This window comes from Equus quagga, chromosome 21 (assembly GCF_021613505.1).
Source record: "Equus quagga isolate Etosha38 chromosome 21, UCLA_HA_Equagga_1.0, whole genome shotgun sequence".
Lineage (NCBI taxonomy): Eukaryota > Metazoa > Chordata > Mammalia > Perissodactyla > Equidae > Equus > Equus quagga.
Window position 1 is genome coordinate 22,993,131 of NC_060287.1, and position 24,791 is coordinate 23,017,921.

At 39.3% G+C, this 24,791-nt stretch overlaps 1 protein-coding gene across 6 annotated transcripts in view; it reads right to left on the bottom strand.

Annotated features, from left to right (window-relative positions):
- Positions 1-24,791, bottom strand: part of APP (amyloid beta precursor protein) — a 253,985-nt gene that overhangs the window by 4,808 nt on the left and 224,386 nt on the right. For 3 of the 6 annotated variants that reach the window (XM_046648237.1, XM_046648233.1, XM_046648235.1), the window contains 4 exons: positions 22,128-22,349; positions 14,237-14,290; positions 8,348-8,448; positions 5,444-5,590 (listed from right to left, as the gene is read on the bottom strand). In XM_046648237.1, the coding sequence (XP_046504193.1) occupies positions 5,444-5,590; positions 8,348-8,448; positions 14,237-14,290; positions 22,128-22,349 (524 nt within the window). The remainder of the gene's footprint in view (positions 1-5,443; positions 5,591-8,347; positions 8,449-14,236; positions 14,291-22,127; positions 22,350-24,791) is intronic. The other 3 variants (XM_046648236.1, XM_046648232.1, XM_046648234.1) reach the window with 1 other exon arrangement.

Genomic DNA, 24,791 nt, shown 5'->3' on the forward strand with positions numbered 1-24,791 from the left:
GGAATTCGAAGCCAGTGGTGCTTGTTCTGGAAGGAACGATAGAACGATGAAGTCAGAGACAATGCCCATGTGCCCATCAGGCAGGGACATCTCTCACTTGCTGAGGTGAAAACAGACACACACACAGCCTCGGAGTATTCCTTCTCCAGACTTTTTCGATTAGATGGGAGCTATAACTCATGTGGGGTCTTCACGTGGCTCTCGGTGCGCTGTGTCTCCATGAAGGACCCCGGGGCTCCCTGTACCGTACCGCACTGCAGCTTAGCTTCAACTGGCTACCGACACTGATGCGCAGTGTGAAGAGCGGAGCCTCAGGAGCCTGGTCTGCCTCGTCCTAACGCAGCTTTGAGTGGAACTTTTGAGTACTCTGGCTAATGTTCTCCTCCTACTCCACCAGACCGGCCCCTATAATTCCCTGTTTTCATAAGTAGTTCAGTTATGTTTATTGCCTACAACAAGTAATTCTTCAGGCAGGCTCTGAAACTCCTTTGCTATCCTTTCGTAACCATCTTTGCTGCTTTCCTTTGACCTTCCAATTTCCCTTCCTGCTGTTTGCCTGGAGCCACAAGCTGATTTTGAGTCCATCCTCCCTTCTTCTTCCCTTTGCTTCCTATGTAACCCGACCATTCCCTCTGACTGCTCTCGAACACCCGCGTTAGTGGTTGCTCGATGCCTCTGTCCTGGTGGGTCAACTGCTTGCTCTAAGGATATATTCTTCTAACGTCACCAGTATGATGGCACAGTCGTCAGGAAAAGCCATATGCCACAACTCCACAAAAAACTAAATAAGCAACTCTCTTCTTATTTAGATCATTAATGAAATGACTTGGGCTGGGGAGACTTCTGATGTTCTAGTTATCAGATCTGTGACAGGAAAATTTATTTATGCCCTACAATAAAGAGAATAGTGGAAAGAGCTAGAATGTTTATTTTCAAATATCTGATGTCAATGGCTATGAGCGTAGAAAAGGCCCATCTGCTACTAAACAGAGCCTGGGATCAGTGGGGATGTGCAGGACCACGGTAAAGCAGGAGCAGTGGTGGACCATTCAGTGATGCTAGGATCCTCGGCCACCAGAGATGGTGGGCACATTTGGGAAGCAGTATAAAGGGATATCATGTCACTGCTTGAGGCATAAATACAGCCACGTGTCACTTAACGACATATGTCGCTTAATGACGGGGATATGTTCTGAGAAATGCCTAATTAGGTGACTTTGTCGTTGTGCAAATATCATAGAGTGTACTGAAGGGGAACAAAATGTGCCACCCCAAAATGTGTCTCTCTAACATGAGGATTATTTTAGGCTGATTATTTTTAAGAAACAAAAGACTCAAGAAAGTTTTTGTTTCTGCCCGCTTAACTGCCTAAAAGAATTCAGATTAAGAAATCTGTCTCAGGAAGGGAGCTACCACCTTAGCATAACATGAGCTAGTGGTAGACAAGGAAGAACCTAGAAAAGCCTGTTTGTTGGGCTGCTCTCTATGTTCTTCTGTGTCTATGTGGCCAAACAAATACTTGTTTTCCCAATATTTGCTCCTTTTCACTTACCTGTGAATTGCCTCCCTTCCCTTTGAAGTCCTTGACTCTCCCCACCCCCAGCATCTTTTGTCTTTAGCTGAGGATGGTACGTAAGGTGAGGGCTTTGGCCATTTTGACAAGTTACTTGATTTTCCTGGGTTTCTCCCATGTATGCACGTTATTAAATTTTTGTTTGTTTTTCTCCTGTGGATCTGTCTCATGTCAATTTAATTCTTAGACGAGCCAGAAGAACCTAGAAGGGAAGAGGAAAATTTCTTCCTCCCCCACAGTACTTACACAAACCTAGATGGTATAGCCTACTACACACCTACATTATATGGAACTAATCTTACGGGCACCACTGTATATGTGGTCGGTTGTTGACTAAAACATTGTCAAGTGGCGCATGACTGTAAAGCTTAGTCATCTTCTAATGACAGTGTGGCTAATGGCTTACAGAATGAATCTCCAGCCCCAGGGCTAAGCAAATCATTAAATCAATATTTATTGCTTATTTTTAAGAAACAAAACCTACTAACTGCTCATTCCACCTGGTAACAACTCTATTAATAAAAATACTATACTTGTTTTCATTTCCAAATCTCTGCGGTCTTCTGCAAGGATCTTTCACTCTAAGAATGAGAGATTTCCTGGAGATTAATGCTTTCCTTGTGATTTCTTCTTCATGTATTGGTGGCGTGAAGTATGACTGTATTCTGTCCTGACAGACTTAGGCCAGTCCAACTGGAAATACTCATTTACTCGTTTTTGTTTTTAGTGAAGTAGGGTTACTCATTAATGAAGCAGGTTAACCAGAGCTGGAAACACACCTATTTCCATGTACTCGAGTGTGAGAGAGCCTGCTAGGACAGGCGGAGAACCTTCACAGGCGCATCACTTCATACAGTGTAGACTCTGCGTGCTCTGAAACCCCACAGCGCTCTCTCTCACCCAGGCCAGGTGAGATAGCTTAGGTGCCTAGCCTGGGTTACAGCAAATTGTGTCCAAATCCTACCATCTCAGCTGGACTATAACCTTCCTGAGGGCAGGGATGGTAAACAGCGCCTTGGATGAAGTTCTGTTCCCATGCTGCTGTCCACAGCTGAACACAGAACTCGACAAAGGGTTGCTTATGGAATGGAGAGAAAGGGAGGCCTCGAGAGGGAAAAAGGGATGGTTTCCAGGCTTTCCACAATATCCTTACCTTAAGGAAGAAGCAAGTTAGAGGAAATAAAGAAAAGAAACACAAAACTAGGTGGGGCAGTCACTCTGGGGAGGTTTCTAGATGTTTTCAAGTAGCGAGCAAAGTGAATAGCAAGAGCTGAATAACTAACTGCCCTTCTTCGAATTTTGCTCCTTTAAGAATGTCTCCTGGCTTAAAAATTAATTTCTTTTTCTCAGGATCTGTGTTAAACTGTCAACTTTTCTGACATTCCAAATCCAAGGAGACTTTTCTTGGTAACTAACCAAAAGAAACATTGAACCCAAGCAGCTGTAAGAGGGCTTAAAAGGCAACTAGTTTTCTTGAAGACAAGAGATATTTTCTACTCCCTAAGGTTTGCTTAGACAGACAACTAAAATGAAGAAGTAATAATATCATACATCAGTGATTCTCAAACTTGAATGCACTTTTCAGTGGGGAAAATTTTCAACACTCAGATTCCCAGCCTGCTGTTTAAAAATTCTGTTTCCGTAATCTGGGGTGGGACCTGGGGCTGTGCCCTTTTAACTAAGTTCCTGTAAGTCTCACGCACAACCATGGCAGAGTCCCTGTAAGAGACCCCCGTTTTCTGCCACCATCACTGGGCTCTGTTAGGGCTGAACTGTGTCCTCCAAAAATTGGCACAGTCCTAACCCCTAGTAGATTACAATAGGACTGTATTTGGAGACAGGGTCTTTAAAGAGGTAATTAAGGTTAAATGAGGTCATTGGGGTAGACCCTAATCTAATAATACTGGTGTCCTTCCCAGAGGAGATAAGGACACAGACATGCACAGAGGGAAAGCAATGTGAAGACACAGGGAGGCCATCCACGAGCCAAGGAGAGAGGCCTCGGAAGAAACCAAACCTGCCGACCGACACCTTGATCTCAGACGTCCGTGCTCCAGAATTGTGAGGAAACAAATTTCTGTTGTTTAAACCACTCAGTCTGTGGCCCTGTTATGGCAGTCTGAGCAAGCACAATATAGGCTCTTTGGCCCCACCCAGATACTTTAACTGATAAAAAGGAAGCTATCAGTCCAAGGCAATTAAAACATACAATTATATTACAGAAATTAAAACGGGCTTTTGAATTATTCAAGTATGAAAACACATTTGCCCCAACATGGAATTAAAACGAAAAAAAAAAAAATTTGAACAGAAATGAGATAAACTGATGCTAATAATAATACAACTTACACTGTCTCAAAGGACACAAGCTCAGAAATACCATTATGAAAAGAGCAACACCCCAAACTGGATGATGTTGTCATTGCTTATGTCATGTGCTCACCCACTAGTTTGTCACTCACTCAGTTCTTTTCCACCTTGCTACCTGTTTCCTGGGTCCACTCCTTTCACTGCCCTTTAGCACATCCACACTAGTACGGACAGGAGAAACAGGACTCAAATGATGCCCATTTCCATCAGCAGCTCCTGGAGATTTTAAGTGCTGAACAAAATGAGGTTTCTGGCTTCACCACACATGGAATTTATTTAAACTGTCCTTGCTCTTCCATAATCAAGACTGGTTTGGAGCACATTTCCTTGGGGTTGGTGAGAAGTTTAGCTCACTGGAAATATCTGGACTTTTCTTTGATGGAAAAAGCAACGCATAGGATGTGGGGAAATCTGTACTTTGACCTTCGCCTCACTTAGTTTGACATTGGGCAAACACTTCTGTCTGGATCTGTTTTCTCATCTAGAAAAATGAGAAGATCCATTTGATTGATCATGAGATCTCTTTCAGTTCAAGATACGTTAATTCACTTTCTGTAACAGTTTCCTAAAAATTTACATATCCTATAAGGTTTCCCCCACCCAAACCGGCATTTTAAATGCATAAAAAGAATTTTCGGTAAATTTTACTTTATTTTTCATTATTTTGTATCATACTATTTAAAATGCATCATAAAGGGTTTAAGAAGTCATATTTGAACCTTGCAACTATTCTATTTTGTTGGTCTAACCGGCGACTTCCGTGCTGTACGCATTCATGTTAGTCACATACTGGCCTGTGGGGAGAAAGTCTCAGGGAAGCATAATTGTGCAAAAATTGTGATTGTCACTTTGTGGGTCTTCTCTTCGCCTTCAGTGCGACTGCAGTAACAGCTTGAAACAAAGATATCTCAGGTGGATGTGCAGGCAACAGGATGACCATCTCAAATAACCTTGTCTGTTTGCCCGGGTGTTTGGTATAATGTGATCTTCTACAGAGCTTGAAAGAGAAGACTCTTTACTCAAAATCAGTATTACTTACTATTACCTGGTTTTAGTTAGAAGTCAGACTATTTAAGACAAAAACAAAAAATCCAGGAACAAATGTGTTTATGTTTTTTTCTTTTTGAAAATGTATCCTTCCACTTCCTTTCTCATTTTTTAACTTCTGCTGTTGCTTTTCTCTTTTCTTTTAAATGTTTGAGGGTAATCATGATATCTTTAAGCCAGGCATTATCATTAGTATTATTTTGATATTTCAATACACATTGTAAGAAGTTGAGGCAGCAGCATACAACCCCAATGCCTTGATCACAGTACTTGTAAGTCAGAATGAATGAAAACCAAAGCAAGGAAAGAACTACAACTTGAGCATTATGCAGGAATGTGATTTTTTTTTCAAAGAAGAGATACTTGGATGATTCTTAGTCTAATGCCAAGCAAAATTTCCCCTGTAGTCTTTCTTTAACTCCCACTTGCAGACATGCAGCCAAGTTTACCTACCTCCACCACCCCATGATGGATGGACGTGTACTGTTTCTTCTTCAGCATCACCAAGGTGATGACAATCACTGTTGCTATGACAACACCGCCCACCATGAGTCCAATGATTGCACCTTTGTTTGAACCCACATCTTCTGCAAAGAACACCTTGAAAACAAATCAAGAAAAAGGACTGTAATTGCCGGCAACATTTGGATGAGGTATGTGAAAGGTTTCAGTCTATTCATATATATCTTATGCTTAAAGTTTGAGTTGTTGGTCACTCCATTATTTGGTGGTATACTTGAAAAAAAAAATCAAACATTCTCCTTACTAAGAAGGACGTTTGTAGTCTATAGAATGATGCATGACATGTGGCTTCCCCAGTTCTAGGAAGTCTACTGCCCCCTACATGTCACTAGAAAGGCAAAACAGAAGCCAAGAGGGACCTGAAAGCCTCTGGCAGGTGGAACATTTGGTGAGAGGTGGGACGGTAGCTCTTGGATCTATCAAAAGCTGTAAAGGCACGGACTATGAAAGGAGGTCACATCCACGACAATTATGCCTCAGGTGCTTTTCAAACCCACAGATGTCCTAATTTTCTTAGAGGGACATTAATACATAGGAATAAGCATTCTGAAACAAAGGAGTTAAACAGAAGAAACAAGACATCTTGTTACCTACTTTTAGCTGCAAAAATTCAGTAGGACACGAATTAACTATGAGAAGCATAATGCTTAAAATACAGTTATTTCAAAGGAAGAAGCAGAGGCAACAAGAATCTTAACAGCCACACATAACTCATGCTTTCTTAACATGTTTTCTCCAGACACACTACATACTTGGATTACTAGAATCCAACCCAAAATGTTGTTTTATTCTTATTTATTTGGATTTAACATAAAAAAAATCTGGAGAACACTGTAAAGAAGAAATCTACTCAACATGATAAATTTATTGCAGTACAATCCTTCATATTGTTTATAAAAGCAAGTCATTATTTTTCAACTTTATCTACCCTTTAAATGGAATTATAAAAGCATAAGGCAACTTTTATCATCTTTATGTTATGTACGGAGATGATCCTAGGCCAGATCATCTGGCTAGTTACTACTAAACACACACCATATTTGTTACATAAGCTAATGAAAATAGCTCCTTAAATAATTCTTTTAATATAATCTCAAAATACTAAAATGACCTGCATCACAGCTAAAACTAACATCCTAGCAATCTGAAAAGGCAACAAAAATATGGCAAATAAAGCAAATTTCTAAAAGAGTTTTACTCATAGCATATATACAACAAAATTAGAAACTGTTCATAATTATTCCCCTTTCCAAACAAATATGCTAACTCAACATATTTATAAAAAGCAAACCATTAATTAGCTAATGATACAAGCGTGAGGTAATCAGGAACAAATGCCAAGTCTGGACATCTTGCTATGTCTTTAAGAAAATACTGTAATTTTGCAATATTCATTGCACTAATTATAGGACATTATCTTATCAACTAGTTCAGTAGAGGGAACTGATTCTCTTAATTTCGGCTGCCGCCATTAGTCACTGTCACATTACAGGAGTTAGCGTAATTGCAGAGATGGGCTTTTATGACACAGGCACCAGAAAATGCAAATCCACACATTAATCTTCAGCTCTACGCCCCACTAGCTCCCAACTCTTCAGTGGTTCCCCCAGGTTTTTTTTTAACCTCTTCAGCATCAGCCAGATCAAGAGCGCTCCTGATTCTAAAATAACTGATATTGGATTAACTTGCCAATGAAAACCATCCTTCAAAAAGCTAACTGTGTTATTACCAAAAGATCCTGGGAGTTCAAATGAAAATCTGAACCTCAAGTCAGTTTTAGATTTGCTCCTATTATTTAGAGTGAAAAGAGGCATACACAATACCAGTATTTCTTTTGGAGTTTAATACTTGGATTCATAAATTTTATTTATGAATATTGGAAAGACATTCTCCCCTTGAAAAAGAGTAAACACACACACACACACACACAAAATAAGTGCCTGAGAGCGATTGCTTCTCAAGTATTATTATTGCTATAAGAATTTTATTACCATTTTTGTTCACTACTGAATGTGCAATAAATTTGCCTTTTTATTAATTTAACCCCCTTCCTGTGCTTACTGATAAGAGGGAAAGAACCCTAACATAATGCAGGATTTGATTTATCTGAAGCTTTTGGGAAAGGATTTTATCTAACTACTAGAGCTGCCTGCACAAGAGATGGATGCTTTTTGATTTACTCCAATTCTAACATTTGGAAAAGAAAAAAAAAGGGTGATTTCATCCGAAAAGGAAGCTGCTGTCTTCCTTGCCCAAAGCCTTTCAATGAACAACACTGCTCGGAACAGCATGGGGTCTTGCTCACCTCCTGCTTCCACCCACTGGTAGAGACCCAAAGATCCTCCTCTTGCTGGAGAACTTAAAATGTGGGATCTGGGGAAGGGACAGGAAGGAGGGCGAGAGGGAGAGATGAAGCAGCACAGGGAGATAGTTACAAATGTCAACTTAAGTGAATAACCATGAAAAGGCTTCTGTGAAACCAAGTAGTGTTTGCACGTGTTCATTTGAGATTTTGTTCCTTCAAATAAACCTATTATAAAGCTATTTTCCTAGAAAATAGAGTGGAAGTTAATTAAAATGGATATTATAATACAAATTAATTTTACTCTAATCCCTGCGCGCGCTCAGCTGCCTTCTAGACATAAAGAACCACTACATCTATACCACGTAAAGACCCTCTTTTTCTTTTCTTCCTGTTTTCATGACGATCCAATGGGCAAGTGTTTTATTTTTGTTTTTCTCTTTCCCTTAACTGGACTTCTGGCACAGGATGAACAGAGTTAATAGGTCATTTGACAAACAGAGCGGCAGGAAGAGGTAAATTATTTTACGTACCAATTTTTGATGATGAACTTCATATCCTGAATCATGTCGGAACTCCGCATCCATCTTCACCTCAGAGATCTCTTCCGTCTTGATATTTGTCAACCCTGAACCTGCATTATACCATAAGCATTACACCATAATTAAAATACACAGGACAGTCAATTCGTTTTATCTGTAAACAATACCATTCCAACACAAAGGCTACCAAAAAGCACTTTCTAGGCCTGAAGTTAGAGGAAAATAGATTAACGACTTTCTTCAAGAAAAATGACACCCTGTATTTAAATCCTTAACCACTACCTATTTTAAACAAAAAGAAATTAAAGTGTAAAGAAATCTGAAGTTAAGGCTTCTACTGCCTTACACACATGCTATAATTTTTTTTTTTTTTTTAAATAGGGCAAAACAGAAGTTAAATGCTAGTTGGGAGGTTGGCAAGGATTTGTTTCTAGAATATGCTGGCTTAGTTTAGGGGCTTATTGTTCAGCTTATTGTCTTTTTTTCACGCATTCTCATTCCTTCAGAAAAAAATAATAAAAGGCTTTAAAATGAGCATTAATTACCTGGTAAAGCAAAAGCGCTACTTTTGGGCTTTGTTTCAATTACAGATAAATTATGATCGTGTCTCTATGCAGTGAAGCATTGTAAAAATTGTATCATTTATTCAGTTGCGTGATTTAGTTATAGATACAGAACGTAATTGGTTCATCTGCTGAAGAAAGAGCTGCAGTCTATAAATTCTGAAAAAACTTTGAGACTAACAGAATTTATAACTTACTAACTCTTCCTTCTCTAGACATATGATTCTTCCACTCATTGTTATAATGAATTTGATTTTTCAAATAATAATTTGAAGCTTAAACATAAAATGCAAAGTTATGTTTAGAACAAAAAAATGAAAGTACCAAGTATAAATGTCAGTTTCCATGTTGTAGCCATTAAATAGCCAAAGTCAGAATTTGGGGATGAGCGGGGCTTTTGAAATCATCTCCTCTGTGGTGTTCCCACTCAGGGGCAAACTCTCAGCTCCCGACTGAACAGAGAGGGACGTGTCAGTTTGCCTCCATTTTCAGACAGCTTTGCCTACAAGAAGGGCCTTTCTTAAGCCTAAATCAGCTTCCCTTTAACTTCTACTCTTTGAGACTGTTCCTCACAGAACACGCCTAGCTCTCTTCCGAATTACAGCCTCGAACAGATCAGATACCCAAGGAGAGGAATCACATCCCTGATGAGTCTTCTCTTCCTCCAGTTGCATATGACCAGTTCCTTCAGCTCCCACGGGACCTAATTTCTTGCTTTTCGCCTAGTCACCCTTACAGTCTGGTCTACAAGGCGCTGTGAAACTTGTCACATACCTAGCTGAAACGGAAAAGTACAATGGCCACAGTATATGATGTGCCCATCTAACAGCACAGCTGATACCAAAAGAAAAGGAGGATCATTTGACGAGGCCTAGGGAACCCATGCTGGTTGTGACATCTCACTCATTCCTTGTCCAATTGTTCTCAAAGCTTCCATTTAATAGCATATTCGAAAATGGACCAAAGATCAATGTCAATCTACACTGGCTTGCAGTTTGTCCAGCTATCTTTTCTCCTTTCTGCTTTGTCTTATCCATATCTTTCCAGCTCTTCTGTTCTCCAGAGTTCCACCAAGATCACGGAGAGTGGTTCTATGATTTTACCCTCAAGTTCTCTTAGCCTACGATTTGTCTGGGTCACATAGATTTGGACTTGGGTATAGATGTGTCATAGATTGAAAATATATCCACAAATTTGTTAATATCTCTCCCTTCAAGAAGGTGGCTTAATCCCCCTCCTTAAGTGTGGACTGGATGTCATCACTCGTTTCTAATGAATAGAATGTGGAGAAAGTGACGGTGTATGACTTCTGAGACTAGGTCATAAAAGGCATTGCAGCTTTCTTCTTATTCTCCCTGTTGGATCACCCGGTCTGGGGAAAGCCAGCCGCCATGTTGTGAGGACATACAAGCAGCCCTATAAAAAGGTTCACATGGTGAGGTGCTGAGGTCTCCTGCCAACAGCCATGTGAGTGAGCGATCTTGGAAACAGACCCACCAGCCATTGAGCTTCAAGTCTTCAGATGTCTTAACTGCAACCTCACGAGAGACCTGAGCCAGGAGCTCTCAGCTAAACCACGCCTGAAATCCTGAGCCTAACAGTAATTATAAGAAAATAAATGCTTGTTGCTTTAAGTTGCTAAGTTATGGGATTATTTGTCACATAGCAATAGATAACTAATACAAGGGGCTAGCACCTTCTTTTCTCAACTTAAGCTATCTTGGGCTTTAATTTCCTTTTATCAGAAGACCATTCTCTTTGATATAGACACAAAAAGCTATTGACGGACCTCTGACCCCTAACCCCATCCAGAGAGCTTTAAAATTATTAGCATTTTCTAAGTTTCACCTCATTCTGACCTCTACTCTCCCTGACACTAATTTTTGTTGGGCTGTGACACTATGTTCTTGTATTTCTCATTGGTTGTTTTTTCCTTCCTACAAGCCCTCTAAAATCTGAGATCCTTGAAGAACCACAGTGATTTCCTTATACCTCACCCTTTTTCTGTCATCAGGATCCAGCAACGCAATAGTAAAATCACATTTCTGAGATTTAAGAAAACTCTCTTCAACAGTCTTTTCTTTTAGGTTTGTGGGACCAAATAATTACATCAAAAGATAAGTAAAGAATGAGGTCTCCTCTCAAAATTTTAAACGCTCACGTTACTTCTGAGAGGAGATGGAGAGTACTTTTGATGCTCAAAAAAATTCATATTCATGTAACAAGTCAGAACAACAGATAATTAATCATAGCTTAATAGTTTACAAGACTCTCAGCAGAAAGAGCATTTGCTAGTTCATTTTTGTATAGTACATATCGCCATTTAGTGAAGAGACTTGCCATACATTAAGCAAATCTCAGTAAAAGGGAAGAAAAATAAGCTTGCACATATGGAAACATCATCGATAATAAGCTGATATTGCATGCAATGAAATTTGAAGGGGAGATTTACATAAATTGCAGGGACCCTCGTTTATAGGCTCATCAGACATGTTTTCTGAGTTGTGCTGATTCATCCCAAGCCCTGGTGTGACTCCTTTCTCTAGTCACGGTGAGGACAGTCTGTTGTTCACTTGAGGTAGGAGAGGGGCACGTCCTTCATGAAACCTCTTACATGGCTTGGGGTCAAGAACCTAGTTTCCTTTATTAGAACTGGAGAAGAGTGGTAATAAATTATAGCGTAAAGTGTGGCTTTCCACCCTTGTGAAGAGCCTGCTAACATATTTTTCTTATTCATTTTGGTCAAATGATATAACCTGTCCTTCAGTGTCTATTTTTCCCTGGAAATAAGCCAGGAGAGTAGCTGTAATGGTCAGTATGCCCAGAAATCACCACTGACACTACTGTGTCCCCTACTTGACACTATGTTCTAGAAGTTACAGTGCCCTGGTATTTCAGATATGAAAGATAAAGAGAGGTCATTTTCCTCAGTCGTGATTATACAAAAACCCTTTCTTTACTAGTCTCACAGTGACAACAGTGATTATTCAAAAACAATGCCATCAATTGAATGACATGATAGGACAATCCTGGGAAGGGTTTCTAAGTTTGGAATGTCTAAAGATATTATTGGGCACATTAGACTCAAGCATGTAGTTTCACAAAGTGTGATGACGGAAGAATAAAAACTAATGCTATAAAACATTGAGAGGAAATTCGTCCAAATGCTTGACAGACTCACTACAAGCACAAAAATATAGAGCATATATGTTTTAATCCATGTTCAGTAAATACAGCTATTCATAAATACACCTTAGCTAGACTCTTTCTCACTTCATATCTGAGCATTCTTTCCCATTTATGGCCTTCTTCTATTGGGGAACCCAAGCCTTACAGAGTATAAGAAAGGAAGCTTGGTCTAGGCCATTCTCTCATCTGTATAGACTTGTTCCCCTCTTTTATGCCAATGGCTGTGACTCAAATCTTTCAAAACCTTTCTCCAAGCTCATTTTCAGCAAGCGCTGTTAGTGTCCCATCTGCTCACATCACAGACATCCTGGTTTACCTTTGGTGTACTTTGTATTTCTCTCCTTTCTAATTACATCTCATCTTTCTAAATACGCAAAGTGTGTTTGTTGTGTTCCTTCTATTCCACTTGAAGCTCCTGAGAGCAAGGACCTTATCATTTATTTCTTTCGACCCTCCACAGCATTTAGGGCATAGACCTTTGTGAAATATCAAAATGCAATATTGCTATTGTTACAACAAAGACTTTAGATGGTTTCTTCACATCTATATAATATCTCTAACTATTCTGTAGCTCTTCCCTTAAAACATATTATTTTTGGGAATATATGGAAAAGTCCCTTTCATGTTAAATTTTTTTTAAAAAAGGAAAAAAAATCAACTTTGGCAGTGTCACCCCTTCCTGGATATTTCAATAGGAACATATCAGCCCAGCGTGTCCAGCGTAGGAACTTAATAAAATTGGTTGCATGAGTGCTTCTAATTCACATTTTAGGCTTGTAGATGAAATGTATCTCTTCCTTTAAAAACAAAGGAGGAAGCACCATGAAAAAAGGCCAAAGGATCAACCTGAGCTGGTCTTGGTTGCAGCTAGAATGGAACTGACTGATCCTCAGCCTGGGGCCCGACCAGTCAGCTGAGCAAGACGGGGATGCCAACTGCTGGCTCCTTGAAATTCACTAGTGTGACACTGGCAATAAGGAAGACATTAGGAAAGATGAAACTGTGTCTAACTTACTACAATTTAAGTTCCTCTGAAGAGCCCTACAGAAAGAGATTCATGAAATCAATGAGATCGCCTGTCAAGACATGTCACTGCACTGTCCCTGCTGGCCTGTTAATCACAGTGCAGAGGCATGAAAATGCCACAGGGCAGACTGCGTTCTCTTCAAGGACTGTGTTTGGAGGCAGATGTGACCTGAGCCTGCACAGGCGGGGGGAGGGGCAGGGTCTTCTCCTGGCCCCACTGCCGACTGTACCTGAACCAGGGAGCAGAGGTCGACCTCCCTGTGTTAACATCTTCTAACGAGGTCCACTCTCTGTTCCTTGATTACTGCACGGGGACATTATGAGGATAAAGAAGAAAATAAATAAGGGAAGGGATGCACTGTTGGGAGTAAAATCTCCCCAGAATATACAGATTTGTCAATTCAAAACTCATTTCTTCTTAATGCTTGGAAAACAGTACAAAAAAAAAGTGCCTATTTCAGGGTTAATGGGAATTTTAAGTAGTATAAAAAATAAAGGACTTGTATGCAAAATTATGCATGTACATCTGTTGTGTCATATTAGCCACTCATGGAGAAAAAGTATATACAACCCAGAAAAGAGAAAATGTAAATATTTCTGGGCTCTAGAGAGATTCCAATTCTGATATTTTTAGGAAGGTATGTCTACTTGGGGAAGTGACTGAAGTTTGAGCCCAGTCAGCTAGAAAAGAAGGCATCCAGACAGCAAACAAGAAAGGAAAGATGAGATGTTCATAGCAGTAACTAAGTCACCACCAGATAGAGTCTGCATCTGTGTGGGTTTCCATTTCTGAGGACAGACAGGCTCTATACAGACCTCTTCACTAAAAAAGAAAAAGAAAAAACCAAAAGTTGGAAGGGCTCTGGTGGATTGTTTCAAAAGGAAAGCTCAGAAAGGAAAAAAAAAAAAAAGATTAATTAAGAACTTGGGAAATGAAGTGCAAGGAAAAGCAAAGGGGAATTTTAGAAAGTTTGGTTTCCATGGTCATTTCAAATCCTTTCCCAATGTTTGCAATCTAGAGAGGCTAATAATGAAGAAAGAGGATGGCGTCTGCTCAAGCTCAAGCGCAAGATGCTGAGAGGTAGGAGTAACCGGGTTATACCTGGTCGAGTGGTCAGTCCTCGGTCGGCAGCAGGGCGGGCATCAACAGGCTCGACTGGGCACAGGAAGCAAGATACACAGAAAGCAAACAAGACAAATCGAGATGGTGAGTCGTGGCTCCTCAACACAGAGCAGGAAAAAGCATGTGCAATACACAAGTTATCAAAACGGAGCAGCTAGAAAAGACCCACAGTGAGTTAATCCTGAGCACCAAGGAACGAAAGGGGTACCACTTCAAAAGGCTTATCTCTGCTGATGCGCCAAGCCGACTCCTTGGTTTTCTAATAAAAGCACTCACCAGGAAACGCAGCAACATCAAAGAAGAGGGGATGGGAGTGTGGATTTTCCTCTCAGTGAGTTTAGAGATAGTTTCTTGGCTTTCGATTAGAAATAAAATATATTATATCCAGCCCAGTGGAAAATCTTAAAGATATCTCCTTTTACAACTGTCCAATGTTATCTTATTTTACAGTTAATTAACTACAAAAAGACTCCATTAAATCCCCAGGGGAAATGCAGATATGGATTTATCAGGAGAGGAAAGTTTCAAATCTGCCATGTAGTGAATCAAATTGTTCCCAGTTTGAGGGTAAGAAAGGTAAAGCAGAAGTCTCTCTCTCTTTCTTATCGCTTGAGGAAGATTTTCGCTGAGCTGACATCTGTGCCACTCTTCTTCTATTTTATATGTGGGATGCTGCCACAGCGTGGGTGATGAGCAGTGTGCAGGTCCACACCCAGGATGTGAACTGGCAAACCCCATGCCACCAAAGCAGAGTGCATGAACCCAACCACTATGTCACTGGGCTGGCCCCTCTTTTTCTATTTTCAAAGGCTGGTTTCTACTGAATAGATGACATACAGTTGTGATGTATCAAATGCAGATATTTCCTTTCATATTTGTGGATTTTCACAGTTTTTCATCTGTGAGTATTCTGGGTTGGACCCAGAAAACCAGTGCGGGTAACACAAACATGCCCACCACTGTTTGGTAATTCCACCATGAGTTGGTATTTCCAAAGTGCTTCTGATTATCAGAAAATATTAACTTCAACTTGACACTGGTCTTTGAAGAAACAGGCAAGGGAGAGAAACAAAGCTTTTAGGATTAATAAATGGAGAAGGGGCAAATAAAGCTGAGGGAGGAGAGAAGCCCCTTTGGTAAGGCCTGGGAAATACAAAGGTGAGAAGGTTAGGAAAGTGAGCGAAGGTGTGGATGGGAAGACAAGGTGTGTGCGATGGGATGGCTTTTGGATCAGCAATTTCAGTAAGACCATACAGCTTATAGCATATGGCCCAGGCATTCAAAGGTGGGATTATAAGACCAAAATGATTCTGAATGCCACACGTTGGCAGGAACAGTGAGGGGGAAGAAAGTGGCAGCAAGCCAAGTCTTCAAAATATGAGAAAATAATGTTTCTGAGAAGACTAAGACATTGTGATGCATCAAAAGAGAAGCGTGGTTTGGTCCTTTATCATGCAGAGACTGGCAGCATAGTGGAGAAGAAGGGGCTGTGGAGGCATCTAAACCCAACATTTAAGATGTCAGTGACTGTAGGCAAAGGACCACTTCTGAGGCTGTTTCTTCATATGTAAAACAGAAATAATAATATCTGCATCTTCTAATTGCAGTGAGGAACCAAAAATTTTTAAAACCTGTTTCAGAACCTCCCAAATACTATAAAACTGCATTTATTAAATACTTTATAACAACTACTGCTGTGAGGATGACCCATCTCTAATATTAGATTAAGACACACTTCCTTCTGCCACTCACAAATACATTTGAACAATACAGTTTCTCTCTCTTTCATTTTTTCCCCCATCTGTGACAATCTACCGAGAGGGACTTTCTCAGTCCTTGTAAAATGGAGTTAACGGTACTTTTTGAGATTTTCCTCAGAAGGGCCCCAAATGGTACTTCAGTGGAAGCCAAGAACATACCAAGGCACACTCACAGAGCAAAAAAGTCACTTTAAGTGGTGATTCCGTCCATCAATGGTTCAATCATCAAAAACCATATTTGACTCAGAGGGAAGCAGCGGGATCCGTGCTTTAAATGCAGGCTGAAGAGCTGGTCGTCAGTCTCAGGATCCGCTTTAACGTCACCACTTATTTTCTCTCTGATCTTGGGCAAGCCACATTCTTTCTGATCCTTAGTTTTGTCACAAGTACACAAGATTTTTCCAAGGCTCAAATGTGCACACATATGCAAAAGAACCTTACAAATGATCAAGTACTATTCCACAATTACTTAAGGGAATACTGAAAAGCATCAAATGTGCCTGGAAAAAAGTCTGAGAAATATTATCACGAAAAACTATCGTTAGCTATTTCCAGGCGAGGAGATTGTTTCTATAAATTTCTCCGTCTTTTTTCCCCCCAATGTGCGTGTATTACTTGAAAATAGGAATAAAACCGTTTCTACTTTTTTTTTCTGCTTTATCTCCCCCAAAACCCCTGTAGACAGTTGTATATCCTAGTTGCAGGTCCTTCTAGTTGTGGGATGTGGGACGCCGCCTCAACGTGGCCTGACGAGTGGTGCCATGTCCACGCCCAGGATCCGAACCCTGGGTCGCCGCAGCGGAGCGCGCGAACTTAACCACTCGGCCACGGAGCCGGCCCCTGTTTCTATTTTTTAAGAAAATAAAACGATAATAGTTTTAGTGACTTAAACCATAGAGCGCTGTAACAGTTTGAAGCTGATTCAGCATGAATTAACAGTAAAAGAAAAAAGTAACTCTTGTGTTCAGTGAGCAGACATCAATAAATATTTTTAGAAGACTACCATGACATCATAGCAAAAAAAGAACCCACATCAACAGGAAAGGTAGTGCATTATTTCCCAATCCGCCGCAAATACTTTCTAATTTTTCAAATGGACTATTACTCATTGAACCAGAAGGTAACTTCAACATAGAGTTCAAAACATTTTACACTGGCTGTTTAGTAAATCAAAAATACGAAACAGATCATCTGGAAGAGTTAAAATAAAATTCTAGCAGAAATGGACTATTCTTCCCCTGCCTTCAGTAGCTTTGGATCAAGTCCTTTCCTACAAGAGGAGAGAAACAGAAATGATCCAAATTCTGGCACTTTTGAGTTTGTTAGTTCTGGCATTCCCTGTAATAGACCAATTCTAAGCTAAATGCTGCCTAGCACAACCCCTCCACCAGGCCAAAGGTGGAATCAGCAGGAAACCAGTTTTACAGAGATAAGAGAGTCCTAAAAAGGACTGGTTTGCAAGTTTTATGGCTAATTAAAAATAGACCAGAGGGCAACTTCACTTTGCAATTATATACATCCAGTCTTACAAGAGCTGTTGCACCTCTTTAAGAATATTATGGTTTTTATACATGTATTATAGACAAAGAAGCTGAGTGTTGGCCACAAAGGCTTCCTGGTGGCCACTGCATTCCATCTTCACGGCTGGCCTGCTCAGACAGTCATGAAAAAGCAGAACACACACAAATGCTATTAACACAAATGCTTTCAGCCAGATGATTTCACGATCCATGAGAACAACAGTTTTATAAACAACAGCTTCACTTGAGTTTCGCCAGTTAGGTTTTGTGGATCGAAAAAACCACAGGATAAAAATCCCTTAAGGCAAATCGCCATTGATGGAAGAGCCTAAAATATTGGAAAATTGTTTGTGATATGCTTATTTTTTCAATATAAATTTAAAAAATGCCTGAACATCTGACCTCTCTCTGGACTGGACTGATTGTTCTTAAGAACAACAAATTTCTGGTAAACGTTTGAAGCTCTAATGATAAGGATTGCATGAACAATGAAAGGAAATCCTGAGAATTTTAGGTATTTTCAATAGCTCTGTGTGTGAGTTCATGTCTGTAAGGTTAAAAAGGAACAAGGCTCTGGGGAGAGGAGAAAGGGTAAGATTTTACAACTGTATCATTATTTGGTTTGTTATATTCATTAATTTTAAGGATATTCTGTTTGGGCCATAGGATGATTCTCCTTGAGACAAGCTGGTGGAACCTCTCTAATAAAATCCTGGTTCTGTTAAAAAAAAAAAAAGCTACTACTAAACATTTACTAAGTTGTGGTGCTAAGAGCTTTACTTGCCATCTCATTTAATGCTCACTTCTATCTTTGCATTAGGAATTATTATCAACTGTATTTTACAGACTAGGAAACAGAGAGGCTCTGTAACTTGCCCACAAAACACAGCAGAGCTGGGATATAAACTCTGATCCACATCATTCAGGAGTGTGGGGTCGCACTATCCTATGGGATGGTGGGGAATGTGAAGGTGTTTCTGGTTGTCACTATGACTGGAAGGGGAGGGAGGACACTATTGACTTTTAGTAGATGGGGACTGAGGATGCTAGATGCTGTGCACAGGGCAATCCCACACAAATAAAAATTGTCCTGCACCCTACATGATTTCCTAAATTCCTGCTGGACATTCATGTATTCATGATTATGTGAGTGCAGAACCGAACTCAGTTTTATATATAAACACAAAACATTTTTGCATAGTTCTTACTGTAACCTGAATCTTCCAGGAGCTCACCACTGGGTAAACTGAGAGAAGATAGTTTTTTTAGAGCTTTCCCAAGACTTATTCCCTATATTATTAAATCCTTCACTGCTGCTCATAGAACCTGAATCATGGAATCAGCCTGTTATCAGTCTGCATTTGTATTTGTCACATCCGTACAGGATGATGCCTGACCATGCCATTGTTTCCAGTAGTCGTCGAGCCTGGACCCTTCCACGTTGAAACACTTATTATAAATTACATCCATGAGATTGATTCCCCCCCTAAACTTTGTCAGTCCATTTTATTTTAAGATTCACTATTAAGGAGGCTTTTCAATATGTTATAAAAGGGGTGTTGGGTCTGATAATGGTGAGAACCAGAACTCAAACTCTGAGATCTTAAATATGATGGCCTCCAACACTTTGATATAAGATTTTGCTCCTTATCAATAACAGATCTTTATTTAACAAGAATACCAGCTCTTCTGATGAGGCCTAGGTAATATGAGAACTGTATCTTGGTCAGGGGTCCAGAGGCACTCAGTCAAGGACTTTGCCCAACTGGGCATCTTGGCAAGGGTCTGGGCGGGGGTGTGTGCATGAGCGCGCATGCACACATACTCACGAATGCCCAAGGATGTGCAGACTGTCTCCCAGGGCTGATGCTACAGTAGGGGCTGTTAGGAATCTGAGCCCAATGGTCACAGGCCACTCTTGGAGTCCACTTCTGAGCAGAGGTGTTTAGTCACTGCTGTTCTGAGGGACCTCTCAACTGTTTTGTTCTTGGCCTTCCAAAACTGATCACTTTGGGAAACCCAGTATAGTTAATCCAGTCTTTTTTCTTTGCATTATTTGGCGAGAGGCAGGGGTGGGGGAGAGGAGTGGGGGAATCAGTTTGCCTCCTAACTTGGACCAAGACATCTTTGCCTCTTTTTTGATTTCGGGGGATTGTTAAGGGGCAGAAGACCAGGAGACAGTGGATGTGTTGACGACGGCATCAGGGTTTGGGTTTCAGGAAGCTGTTCTGGGGACATAGCTCCTTCCTATATTTCTACTTAAAAGAAGCATTCAGTATCCTTCCATCTTTTTTGCCTAAATGGATCCTAAATGGATCAGTTTGGCTACTATTTAAAAATTTTTAATATAAGCAGCATGCTTAATAGAATGCATATAATTTTTAATGGAGATCATATATGTACATATGAATACATATAAATTCAAGATAAAATGCTTAAGGCATATAAAAGCAGATTTATTTAACTGTTGCATTATTTATACCACTAACATGATAAATGCAAAGTTAAATTTACCTCATTAAAGACACCAAGGAAACATGCAGGCTGATATTCATATATAGAGCAGTTAAGCTCTGATAGAGTGAGAAAGTAAAGGGAAAATTTGAAATTCAGAAAATGCAACACCTTCTAGGACGATATATAATGTTTTGCTATTCCATATTGTGCTGGGTGGCACCAAGCTCAGTGCATTTCAGTGTATTCACTAAATTTGAAGAGTTAAGATAAACAGAGTTTGAGTGTCTTCCACCTCCGTTAAACTCTGTACAGTCCACATTTTAAAAGGATTCACAACATTTAAGACAAATAATAAGTTTTACCACAAACACACAGTAATTTTTGTATAAATTAATTTTACTCTGCTGCTAATTTAGCTTATCTTGGCTTTCTAAATCTCTTTCCATAAACTTTACCAAAAATAAATAATCATTTCTAGTTTCTACTATTTGCCTGTGTATTCATAAAAATGATTTAGGTGAGCTCTCAAGTATCTTTCATCTGACATCTCCAAAACCAATAAAAAATGTTAAATATTAAATGGGAACATTCTATTTATAGAAACTATATCATTGAAAGATATGTGAAAAGGCCTTAAATTATGAGAAATTGGTAGGAAATTCTTTTAAATTATTATTTTAGAATCTCATTGCAGAGGAATAAATTCTCAAAGGCTGAGGTAATTTTTTAATAAAAATAGAGGTTTAAAATTTTTTCATAAAAAGGTTAAGACTTGGACATAAATGGTAAATTACACATTTAACATTATTTGGTATAAAAGGTATTAAGGACTGTAATTTTCTACCAAAGACAGTTTGTTAGACTTCAGACATGTTACCTATTTCTCCCTCAATTAAACAACCTAACGTCCTCAAGGAAATGAGGAAATCTTGTGTGCACTCAACTTACAAAATGAGATTGGACATTTCTCACAAGCAATTCTCCCTAGAGACTGAGTAGTGAGCATTTTAAATGCCCAAAATGTACCTACCTATAAAAAAATGACACAGCCAGCACTCTATTACAATTTAATAAGTTACCCAGGTCTTAAATTTTTATCCTCTCTGTAAGAATTATTTTTATAAAGTCTTAATTATTTTCATATCATTAATAACACTGTTGTTTGTATCTGGTAGTTTTACTATTAGACGCCCATTTTGAAATTAATGAAACAAATCTGGGGTGATTACTCACTGTATGAAAACAGTCTAGATAAAGATTTTCTGCAATGGTTCTTTAAATCAAAGCTTCTCCAGTGCAGTTAAGTCTAATACTGGACTTCATTTTAGTCCGAGGAGTATACTGATTGCATTTTGAGGTATCCATACTACAAATATCCATATTACAAGTATTACCATCATCAAAATCTGCCACTTTACAAAAAAAAATCGCAGGTAAAATCCTGTTGTGTTCTTGAAAAACATGGTAAGACCGAGACATCTAGGTGTGCCTATGTTCAAAATTTTATACTTCTAAACATGTAAAAATGTTACAAAATAAAAGAACTAAAAGATGCTCTCTCCTAAGCAGATATTATTTGAAAGTTTCTGCTAAGAATTCCCTGTGAAAGAAAAGACATCATCCATTGTACAAATCTGTTGACAGAAAAAATTTTACTCCTCTGACCTATCACAGGAAAAAGCATTTAGACCAATGTGTTTCTTAATTTTGACAGCTGCCTTAAATTTAACTTTCTAAATACAAAATTGCTTAAATCTTAAGCAAAGTTACATTTTATTTACAAGTGGTTCTCTACGTTTGCCTTCAACATCTTTAATGCAATCTGAAACTTAATGCACCAAAATAAATAACCAATCATGACTATTTTTGTGCCTTTCAAATCTCCATTTGTGTAGGCCCCATCAAAACTCTCTCCAGAGTGAACTGTGATTTCCATAATTTTATCACCACACTGTTTTCTTCAAAGATGAGCATTCTAGGTCACTGTCTCATAAGCACAAGTTGAATACTGTTCCTTCATTCCCGAAGCAACAAAATAGTATTTTTTAAAATTCCTATAAAAAAATACCACTCAAAAACATTAGAGAGATGTATGTATACCAGCATGTTCTTGTTCTCTCCTGGGCCTCTTACCTTCGTTTTCTGTATTGGCTGGCACAGAGTCGACCCCAAAAGGATGCCAGGGCTGGAGATCATCCAGGCTGAACTCTCCATTCACGGGAAGAAGCTCCACAGTGGTTTTCGTTTCAGTCAAAGACGGCATGAGGGCATCATTTCCATAACTGATTCTTGGTTCGCTGATCATGTTGGCCAAGACATCATCTGAGTAATTTTGCTCTTTCTGCAACAGCTCATCTAAACAAAACAAAGCCATGCCTTTGGTGAGCAACAGCAATAATGACAACAGCAGCAGCAGCTCCCATTTACTGTCTGCCAGGCATGACTTTAACTGCTTTATGTGCACAATCTCATTTAGAGCCACAAGGTAGGTACCATTATCATCTCAGTCTTACAGATATGAAAACTGAGGCACACAGCAATTAAGCCATTTATACAAAGTCACAGCTAGAAAGTGCCTGTAGTGGGATTTGAGCCCAGGAAGAATAGCTTAGACCTAGACTGATCTCTGAACTGCTGTACCAGTCCTTGCAGAGATGAAAGACCTCAAGAGCTAAATCGCGGTTTCTTCCTCTGACACAGTTAGATGCTCCTGTGATCACAGAGGAATCAGTAGTGTGCGGTGTTTGTGGCAGAGTGGTAGCAATATGCAAGGTACAATTCCTTTCAAGGGGAAGGACATATCCAGTGAATCCCTAGTCTTTCCTTGAATATGTATAAGGATAGGAAAAGCACAAGTGACAGGCAGTCTGCTCCATTCTTGAACAGTTCTCATTGTGTTGCCTTGAACAAATCTGCCTGCCCCATAGGCTCCCCGGGTGCTGCGTGATCTATGTTCGGAGGCAACAAAGAAACAGTCTCCTTGTCCTTCAGTTGTGGCTTTGCAGACATGAAGCTCTGCTCCAGCCTTCTCTTCTTAACATCCCCGCCTCCCAACACTCCTCATGTGATCTCACACCAAAAAGCCTGCCTTTCTCCTCTGCTACTTCTCTTTTCAAAAAATGCTATCAGTTATGCCTTTTTAAAACTAACTAAACAAAGTCAACTTTACAGAACCTAATTGACTTATCTGAAGTTCTTGTAGACTAGTGAAAATTTCCAAGTTATTGAAATGCATTTTTACTGGAAAAAAAGACCTTGGAACATAACCTTGTATCAAGTATAATTATTACCTTAAAAACAGGGTATCATAAGATTCGTGAATCTCCTATTATGTTGCCAAAGATTCACCAGCTTTTTCTGTGTGATATATTTTTTTTAATTAGAGACCCATAAATAGCATATGTGCTATTAATAATAATATTAACCAGAATATCTCATTTTCCAATCATACCTCTGTCAAGAGTTTACTGTATGATATATTTCAAACTAATGATTGGTTAGCATTATTGCTAGAGAGAATGAAGAAAATAAAATCAGGATTTAAATTTGATTTGTAACATTTTACTAGCATCCTTCACGTTCTCTTTTAAATCCACAAAAAAAAATTTGAAAAATTAAAATTCTGTTCAAATATATATACTAAAACAATCTGACAGAACAGCATTAAAGCATGAGATTAATGTCCTTCTATGGAGTGAGTTTTACTGCAAGATATTATTTTAAATAATGAAATCCCAAGCAAATCTGTCCTCTTGAAGTCTAATTTGAGTTATAATATATATCTATTCACTGTGGCATCATTGTAAAATTCAATATTTGATGCTTGCAATGACCTTTCCCATACAGATGAACAGCCCCCATTAGATTTCTTACAACTTTTTCATGTCTTATAGTCATAGGTAATGGCTAATAACTTAGCCAATGTCTGCTTTAATAAATTAAATGGGCATTTCTTTTAGATAAATCTTATGCTTCTGTTCAGCCCTTACTATACTAAAGAGTGGATCTTCTGGAGTAATTACTGGCTCACACGTTCATCTTGAGAGGGAATAACCTTCATTGGCATGATCTGCTCTTGGCCCCACCTGGCGCCATGTTGTTCTTGGTGTCTTTGTGGCGTTTACCGACAGTTACCCACCTCCTCCTTCTGGAAATTTTTTCTTTGTCTCTCACACACAGTACTGAGTTTGTTCCCCATGACATTTCTGAATAACTCTTCTTGTTCCCTTTTAAAAAGTCTCTTCGTCCCTATCATTTTCTTCTTGTATTTCTTTCCATCTCTTTTAGCAATTCTTCATTTGGAAATCCCATCCACTCTTGAAACTCTAAGGATTCCTACCTTTGGATGAATCTGAAATATATTTCCCCAGATTTGACTTCTCCCTCCCACTCTAATTTCTGTATTTCTAGGAGTTTGCTGGATCTATTAACTTAGATCTTCCACGAACTTAGTTTGTACAACACTGTGCTCAGAGCTCCTTGATCTCACGTCTGCCTTTCAGTTTTCTAATGATATTAGAACCATTTTCCCAGCCACAGGTTTGAAACCTTCAGAACCATCTGTGACTCTTTGGGTTTCTTTGTGTCCCCTACTTATATTACCAACAACTCCTTTTTAATTCCATTTTTGGATTTTCTCTTATTTATTTCTCACTCCCCTTTTCCATTCCCTACCTCCCTTGAATCCTCATTACTTTTTGCCTGGATAATTGGGATGGTCACTTCATTGCTGTCCCTACTCCAATTTTTATCCCTCTCTGTTCCCTAGATCTTTTCCGGATACTGAGGAATGGCTCC